The sequence below is a fragment of the Mus caroli genome, chromosome 4 (genome assembly GCF_900094665.2).
Source record: "Mus caroli chromosome 4, CAROLI_EIJ_v1.1, whole genome shotgun sequence".
NCBI lineage: Eukaryota > Metazoa > Chordata > Mammalia > Rodentia > Muridae > Mus > Mus caroli.
In genome coordinates this window covers 101506144-101515508 of record NC_034573.1, presented here as the reverse complement: position 1 = coordinate 101515508, position 9365 = coordinate 101506144, and the positions used below count along the sequence as shown (strand labels likewise).

The window sequence follows — 9365 nt, the reverse complement described above, 5'->3', positions numbered from 1 at the left end:
ACTCAGAAATCCGCCTGCCTCTGCCTCCCAAGTGCTGGGATTAATTCTTCACACATCTTCTACACAACTAATTATATGTTATTTTAGCCTTTTAGATGCTCAGAGAAAACAATTCTGTTACTTATTGTTTCTGGTGCTTGTCACTTTCAGTGGCTTGTTTCCCTGTGTGCGTTAAACCTTTATCACTAACTCACATCTGAGTATTCCCAAAGGAACCTTGGGATAGGACCCATTCCTTCAGAAAGGACCATGCTGACTTGGCCAGCTTCCCTGAGCCTGTAAAAATTATTATGTTACTTTATGAATTCTAAATCCTCAAAGGTAGTGTGCATTTAAACACACACACACACACCCCAAAGCTCTTGCAAGAAAGTCAACTAGTATTTGTCATTTTTAGGGAATTCTTTCCCATGACTCTCCAAGTATTTCCTGACACTGGACCCTCCAGGGCCCCCACTTAAAGACAGGGGAAAGAGTTTGTGTCCAGAATCTTCACAAGGTTCAAGTCCCAAACCCAGTTTCCTGTGCCTCGAGTGGCTGGAGCTTTCTGAGTCTGAAAGCCACTAGGTTTCCATGGCTTTCTGGTCACACCCCAGTCCCCACAGCAAGGGAGGACCAACCAATGTCACAAGTTCAGGAAGTCACCATAGAGGGTGCCCGGGGTAACCCACTGCGCCTCCAGGTCTGCTGTAAATGCTAATCTCTAACTCACCTCTGTCTTAATAGCTACAGGTATCTTCTGAAAGCACAGATCTGACCATGTTTCTTCAAACCCATCATGGTTTCTGGTGCCTCTGAGAGCAAAGACCCACATCCTTTCCATGGTCATAAAAGGCCCAACCCAAAGCTGCCTGGCCCTCTTCTCAGGAGGCCTGACCTGTTCTCTTCCTTTGTGTTTAGGGCCAGCCTAGCAACCAGTGTCCAACCCAGTCATCTTCCTGGCCTGAATTAACCAGGAGGCAAGAAACATAGTGCCATGTGTACTCAACGACATTCTTAACTTGTACCCTCATAATATTAGTGACACGGGGTTATACCCACTGCAGAAGAGAAAACAGAGGCATAGAGGTGAGGTGACTTAACCAAACCCACAGAGCCAAGTGCTGGGCTCTGACCTGAATTTCTGCCTATGTAGGTGTCCGTTGGCTCGACCTCAAGTGCAGAGGCAAAAGCCTGCCTCTTCTTTCTGCAGACATTCTACCCCTCTCATCCTATCCTGAGTAGAGGTGATAAAGACACACAGCCCGAGGGCCTTGTTCCCCTGGAGCCCCAGCACCTTTTTGACTTAACTGAAGTGAGTTATATCAACATCAACCTCCCCTTACACTAGAGACAGTCCTGAACCCTATTTCCCTCCCACCACACCTACCAAACTCTCTTGGTTCGTGTTCACTCTGGGCTCTGGAACAGCATGGCCCCAAACTGGAACCTACCTGCCTTTGAGGTACTCAGTGTTCTGAAGACTCCAGAACAGGCAGAACAATGACGGCCACAGCTAACAGGGCTGTGACTGTGAAAATTATCAGGGCTGAGAGGCCCTGACACTCAAGGAAGGCATCTGAGCCACATGGGACTGAACAGAACACAAGGTGGACAAAGAAGCCCCAAAAGAGACCAGAGTACAGAGTGAGCCAGGGCTGGTAGTGCTACAAGGTGGTCCTGAGGCACTGCAGTCTGGACAGGCTGAAGACAGGCTTCAGAAAACCTGCAGGTGAGGCAGGGGCTGGCCAGGGAGCTAGGAAGACTGGTGACATTAGCTCTATGGGACTAATGGCATTGACAACCACTCCCTTATCTAAATTAACCATGGTATTATTTTGCTCAATCCTTCCCCCAGCTGAGCTCTTATCTACATGTGACAGATAAGGCAGTAAAGGCGCTGCTGTGTCAGCCGACTCCTCTCCGGGGCTTTCTGCAGGAGCAAAGCACAGGACTTTCCCCAGGCTTCCCCTGCCCTAGCTGGGAAGGAGGGCCTAAGTCACCCAGGCCTTTCTATTCCAGGGCACCAACTTATATTTTTGTGACAGTGGCCTCTGCTATCCTTAAGGACATTGAGGCATGGGTAAGGGATGAAGATGGGCAGGCAATGAGCTGGATGGAACATGGCTGGTGACCTACATCAGGGTCCTAGGCACCGTGGAAAAGAACTGTGACCCGTTCAGTCACAGTCACACTCACATGCACACGTGGGAGGCCACTGTGAGAAGCAAGCTGGAGGGTAGGAGGGGTGCCCGGTGGCTGGAGCCATTCTCCTTCCCTTTCCTCCCTGCCTCCCTATGTCGTTTGGGCTGGTACTTTGAAGTCTCATTGGCAGTCCTGGAGACAAGGTAACTGGGAGACCCCCAGACTCAGTTAACCTCTTACCCTAACCTCAAGACCAAAGTCACTCAGGGAGCAGACTGGAGCCAGCCCTAGATTTTAATCTCTCTTCTGCCCTTTGGGGATGGAGGACGATCGCTCAAAGAATGCAGTATCTATAGGGAGTTGTGGCTTCTGAATTGACCTTTCTAGGTTTCAAATAGGTCCAAGAGGTTTTGCCCAAAGCCCCCCTACTCCTGTGGCCCTTAGCCTCACATGGTCAGTACTATATGAAGACACTTAACAGGACATAGCCTTTCAGAGTTTTGAAAGCAGACAGCCTTGAGCCGAGCTGCAGCTCAGCACTTACTTGGTCACCTGCTAGAGGTGTTTTTGGTTTTGTCCTTTGAGAGTGGACTGGGGCTCTTATATCTAAGGCTGGCCTGGGACTCACCACATAAGCATGGATGAGCTTGGGTTTCTGATCCTCTTGCCTCCCCTTCCCACGAGCTGGGATTACAGGTTGTGTTCTACCATGCCCAGCTTCACTTGGTGCCAAGGGATCAAACCCAGGGCTCTGTGCATGCTAGACAAGCGCCATGCCAGCTGAGCTCCAACCCCAGCCTGGAGAAAGTTCTTTGATTTTGATAAGCCTCTATTTCCTCATCAGTACAATGGGCTTCATGGTGCCTACACATTCCTACCTGGAATGTGAGGAAAGACTGAGGTGGGAATACTCAGGAACTATCACTGGATGTTCTTGCCTCATGCTATGCACGGTCCATCACTCTCATCAAGCAGGACAAAAGTAGGAACGGAACAAGCCAGGCTTGGAGGCCCAGTCCTACAGTCCCAGCACCTAGGAAGGCTGAGGCAGGAAGATCTGAATCTGAGGCCAGACAGGGTCGACATGGTGAGATCCTGTCAAAAAGAAAGAGGGGGTGGGGGAAAGGGACAAGGAAGGGAGGGAGGGGAAGGCTTGAGTGCACACTGTAACGACCAGGGGGGACCACAGAGGCACACTCCTGTGTACAAAAGACAGCCATACAGGAATGAACACTCTGTGAATAGAAGGAGGCAGGAAAACACCCCAGTGTCTAACAAGAAGGATGAGTAAATTAATGGAGTCTTCACACAGGGTGGTGAAGTGGGTGCCAAGGTGAGGGGAACCAGCTTGTGGGCCCAAGGAGGCAAAAACCTCAGAAACCAAACTTTTAGAAAAGTAAGCCATAGATCGGGCGTTTGCTGCAGGCTCTGTTACAGAACACTTGGAAGCAAGAGCAGACTCAGCCCCCCCCCCCCCGCTGGATTGTTTTTAGATTTTCCCATACTCAGCAGGAGAATAAAAATGGAAAACAATAAACTCAAGACTCAGGCTGGCAATTATCTCTGGAGAGGGAAGGCGGTGTGGGGAGGGGGTATTCCAGAGGGTTTCGCTAACAGGACTTCTCTCTTAAAAGGAGGATGGAGTACGTGGAACACAGAGTTAGCATCTGGCAACACAGGGTGACAAGAACCCAGGGCTTTACCACAGAGGCTAGAGGATGGCTTAGTGGTTAAGCGCTGCTCTCATGGAGGGCCAGAGTCGGGTTCCCAGGACCCTCACCGATGACTCACAACTGCCCATAATTCCAACTGCAGGGGATCTGATGCCCTCTTCTGCCTACATAATTTAAAAATCAAAATGCCTTAGAATTATTTACCACATTCTTCTGAAGCCTTAAAAACATTTCACACACACACTCACACAAACACACACTCACACAAACACACACACTCACACACACACATTGTTTGTTTTGTTTTGTTTGAAACAGAGTTTCTCTGTGTAGCCCTGGCTGTCCTGGAACTCACTCTGTAGACCAGGCTGGGCTCAAACTCAGAAATCTGCCTGCCTCTGCCTCCTAAGTGCTGGGACTAAAGGTGTGTGCCACCACTGCCCGGCACATTTCACTTTGTTAACTGGGCATGGTAGCACATGCCTGTAGTCCCAGCTGGTGGGAGGTAGGGATGGGACCATGAGGAGTTCAAAGGTCATCCTTGGGTACACAGAGAGTACACCAGCAGTCTGGGCTACAGGAGACCCTGTCTTAACCCACCCTGTCCCCACTGCCAAGAAAGTGTTGTTATATAGTAGATAAAACTTTATTACAGTTATACCCAGACAAAGTCTGAGTGTTTGCTGAGACTAAGTGTCTACAGGTGGAAGCAGGATTTGCTTCTACTTTGGTTTTCTTCTCAAATCCCACAAGGATGGCACTGACCAGAAGCAGGGGACTGGACAAATGGACCTGTGTGAGCACAAAGACTGGGCCCTCACAGGCATACAGGAACACAGATGTTCTGTTTTTTGCTAGAACTTTGTGCTTACTGGCCTGGAGGCTGGGAGCAGAGTTAGAGGTGCCCAGGGTTCTTCCAGGGACTCAGGCACAGCTGTGGTATATAGGCAAGAGGGACGAGTCTGGCTTTCAGCCAGCAAGTTTGTGGATGGAAGCCTTGTTCCATGTCTGCCTTTTCTCCTGAAAACCAGGCTTCTAGTACTGAAGGGTGGTGTTCCGACAGGGCTGTGCACAAAGGTAGTCAGCCAAGCTCCGGAGCTTTCAACCCTCAGCAGGAAGAGTGCAGCTAACCCAGCCTCTGTGTTTTCCAAAGCAGGAACCAGAAGTCAGGGAGGTTTGGTCAAATGCCTTGACCAAAATTATACAACAGAAAATGATTAGGGGAAAACTTAACAGGTGACTTCCTCCAGCCACGGTGCTCCCCAGCACCGAGCTACCATTCTCTCAGACCCACACTAGAGGCTTCCAGCTGGCTGGTGACTTCTCTCCTCCCTGTTCATCTGTCAGGCCTCAGGCCCTTGGCAAATATTGTCACTAGTCTGAGTCTCCAGGTAGGGCAGGCAACCCCTCCCAGCTCACCTGAGCAGGATCTCTGCCCAGCAACCTCCCAGCAGCCTAGGATCCCAGCAACTGCCCCCTAAGCACTGAAACCCAAGCACAGCAGAGCTGCTGATTTACCACCAGACAGCAACTGGCAGTGCCCGGGATCAATCTAGGGGGTCTGACTGTGACTTTGGAGGGGTGGGGGTGGGGCTGGCCAAGACAGCCATGTTGATAGTGACAGCACCCACCTTGACAACCTAGGTTCCTGGTACACCCAATACCCCGGGCCCGAGCACACTTAGAGCCCTTCAAATACCCAAAATATCCCTAAAGGGGATGCCACCAGACAGAGCTGTGTTCAAATCTCACTTTCCACTCTTACCTCCTGGATAATCAAAGTCACTTAAGAGCTATGCCTCAGTTTTCTCATCTGTAAAGAAGGGTGATCGTAACAAGGCCCACCCCACGGGTATAGACTCCATGAGGAGGGAGAGAAAGTTGGGACCCAGAAGGCCTGTGACTGAGCCAGGGTCCCCAGGAGGCAGCGGGGCGCGGGCTGCAGGCTGCGCAGCGGCTGGAGCCGCAGTGCGGTCCCCGGGCTCCTCCTGGGAGGCCCCCGCAGCGTTCGCCCTGCACGGCCCGCGCCCCGAGGCGGCCTCCGCCACTCACCCCGCGGGCAGGTCGCCCGGGCCGCTGGCCGTGGTCATCGCTGCGCGCGCCGGACGCCAGGCGCAGCCCAGGTGCTGCGGCCGGTTCCCAGCGACGCGGCGGCCGGGGAGGGGCGCGCCGGGGGGCGGGGAAGGCGACGGGGCCGGGCCGGTCTCGGGCTGCCCACCCGCGCAGTGGGACCATGGCCGCGCCCGCGCAGCGCAGCGCCCGCCCCTGGCGCTGGCCAGGTGGGACCCGGGCGCTCAAGGTCGGCGCGGCCCGGCCTCGGAGCATCGGCGCAGACACGGACCGGAGCTGCCAACACCTCCACCCACTCGGGCTGGGAAATTCTCCACCTTCCCTAGGCCTCAGCTCCCGGCCCCACACCTGAGATCTCGCGGTCCAGCCTCACTGCCGGGCCATGTTAGCGGAGAAAGCCTAGCTTCTGCAGACAGGCGTGGACATTCATTCTAACCGCTTGCCCAAACGGGGCCAGTGTTTTGCAGGAGACCAGAAGGCGGGAAAGCAGGCGGGTTAGCACGCACCGCTAGCAGGCAGCTCACACTCGCCTTCTCAAACAATCCCTAAAATTGCCATTTTTTTCAGATGCGAAAACTCCAGTGGTTGAGTTCATGTGACCTGTGTAGAGCCACTCTGCAATAAGTGGCCAGCAGGAACTGCAACTTAGCCCTTCTAACTCCAAAGCTCACACTCAGCCCCTTCTCCCTTTGGCCCCCTCCTCTCTCACTTCCAGAGTGAGTGGTCCATCCCCAGATGCCCACTTTGCACTTAGACCCGAGACAGGTTCCGAAGAAGCCCACATGATCTTCTAGCAGAGAGCCCTGGCCCATTAAGAGTTAACCGGCCACTACCTCTGGGCCCCAGATGCTCTGGTGACTCATCATAACACGTGGCTGCCATTAGATTAGAGCTGTCCCTTTAGAAAGGCAAGGGACAGGAGGAGGGATTGGCCCTGAGCTCCAGGATGTCGGAAGAGGAAGCAAGAAAGAGCAGCCTGCAGATGCAGCCGTGGTGGGAAGGACTTGGACCAGATCCCAGAGGAGCCAGGCAACTTGAATTTAGGAATAGGGAGAAATGTCTGGGGGGATTGCTGCTCTCATCAAGATAACTGCCTGGAAAGACTGTGAGCTGTTTGTTGTTCTTTTTAAAAATATTTTTATGTGTATTAGAGTTTTGCCTGCAGCTATGCCAGAGTAAAAGTGTTACATCTCCTGGAGCTGGAGTTACAGACATTGTGAGCCTCCATGTAGGTGCTGGGAATTGAAGCTCTGTCCTCTGGAAGAGCAGCCAATGCTCTTAACTGCTGAGCTATTTCCCAGGATGTCCTTATGCTGCCCTGTGTGAGCAGAGGCCAGGCACTGCTATGTGGAAACGATCCCAACTTTGGTAGCCTCACATATGGGCTTGAAAAGACGACCATGGGAACCTGACCACAACAGCATGTACCAGCAACCATTATTTAAGGAACCCAGACGAGGGTGAGTATGTTGGGGAAGGAGGAAGAGTGGGTGGGGAGGAAGGGTCTGTCCGGGGCAGATGGGAGCTGAGCCATGATAAGTGTATTAATGAAGCTGGGAGCAGGTGTGCTCCATGAGGGACCAATATAGACAAAGGCACAGGAGTGGGTAAGGGCACACTGACGAATGCTGGGGTTTGTGGTTCTGAAGAGACCAGTGTAGAGATGAGTGAGTCCTAGGTGATGAGGCTGAAGCCTGTCGCACACCCCACACAGTCATGTCCTCAGGCATTTGTACATGCTGTTCCTTTTGACTAGGACACACACTCCTTCCTGGTCGCATAATTCATCCATGGAACCAGGGATGGAGCTAGCAGCTTATCACTGAAATGTCTCTCTTCAAAAGAAAAGACAGTCATTCACAACACTACACACTTGTAACATTTGGGAGTTAGAGGCAGAAGGCGCAGGAGTTCAAAGTCATCCTTAGCTAAGGCTAAGGGCTTCCAGGCTAGCTAGGCTATATGAGAAATGGACAGACAGGGTCTGGAGAGATGACTCAGTGGTTACGAGCATTGGCTGCTCTTCCAAAGGTCCTGAGTTCAAATTGCAGCAACCACATGGTGGCTCACAACCACCTGTAATGAGATCTGATGCCCCCTTCTGGTACTGTCTGAAAACAGCTACAGTGTACTTAGGTATAATAATAAATAAATCTCTGGGCCAGAGTGAGCAGGGCCAACCGGAGGGAGAGGGGCCAATTGGAGTGAGCAGAGGTTCTAAATTCAATACTCAGCAATCACATGAAGGCTCACAACCATCTGTACAGCTACAGTGTACTCACATACCATAAAATAAATAAATAAATCCTTTAAAAAAAGAAATGGACAGACAGCATGCAAAGTAGCACAGGGGATAGGTAGACACAACAGATTGCTAAAGTAAAAAATTCAGGGTCTTGTTGGAGTGACAGAAGAGGCCAGATAAGTGGTCCTGAAGCACTAAGCTCCATTAGTTCTGATTCCATTTAGCCTAGCCAAAAAAAAAAAAAAAATTCTATTTTTATTAAGAACTTGTATCAGTTCAGATGTCACCTCTCCCAGGAAGTCCCTGACTGGGTCCCAGACTCTCATCTCTTACCTCCAATGAGCAGCCCTAACTCCTGTGGGTGACACTGTGTATGACCTGGGGAAGGAGCAGGAAGAGATGCCTGTACGTGACTCTCGTGGACATCTCTCAAGGTACGGTAAAGTCTGATCATCACTGTGTTTCTGCCTATGGATGGCTGACAGTGAACACTGGCTTCAGGGAGGTCCCAGCTCCCTCTGAGGGAGTCAGCTTAGCAATGGCTGACTCATGTCAAAGGCCACTTACAAGCCACGCATGCTTGTAATCTTGGCCAACTTTCATTTTTAACTGCTCTGTGAAGCTCAGTTTCTGCAGAGGGAAATGGAAATAACCCTACCTACTTCCCTGTGAGCAGCAAGAGTTCGTGCATACGGAGATGGAGATGGAGAGGCCTGGCATGCAGCACAGCAGTACTGCTGGTGCCTGGGGGTGGATTCTGCACTTCTCCCCATTTTACAGATGAGAACAGTTGAGCAAAGGTCAGCAGCAGAGTCAGAACTCTTCCCCCATCACCACAGTGGTCCTCAAGCTGGAGCCAGACAGCCATTGAGTAAATGGGGAGTCCCCAAGGCCAGTCCAGGTCCTCAAGAGTTCTGGCCCAGCTTCAGCTCATTATTGCTTCTTCCAGCCCAGGTGACCCAGCTTGGAACATGTGCTTAGCGCCATGTTGAGCCAACAACTGAGCCTGAGGACTAACTTCCTAAGTCTCAGTCCCTTTCTCACCGGTCGGGACACCAGTTCCCTGACTTGTCATGCCTGCGAGATGTCAGACCTGCCTTCCTTCCTCATTTCCTCTACAACCCACAAGAACACAGCCAGGACCCCTAGGCTTCTCCACTTCAGGACCGCTATATACTATTCACACTGTACTTCAGGACCACTACACACTATTCACACCATCCTTCAGGACCACTACACACTATTCACACCAT

General features: G+C 51.7%; 1 protein-coding gene across 2 annotated transcripts in view; it reads right to left on the bottom strand.

The window, feature by feature from the left end:
* Ttc39a (tetratricopeptide repeat domain 39A) overlaps window positions 1-5953 on the bottom strand; it is a 39847-nt gene extending 33894 nt beyond the window's left edge. The window contains exon 1 of one of the 2 annotated variants that reach the window (XM_029476680.1): window positions 5850-5953. In XM_029476680.1, coding sequence (XP_029332540.1) covers window positions 5850-5887 — 38 coding nt within the window. In that variant the 5' untranslated portion in view covers window positions 5888-5953. The remainder of the gene's footprint in view (window positions 1-5849) is intronic. The other variant, XM_029476678.1, reaches the window with a different exon arrangement.
* Window positions 5954-9365: the final 3412 nt, after the last annotated feature.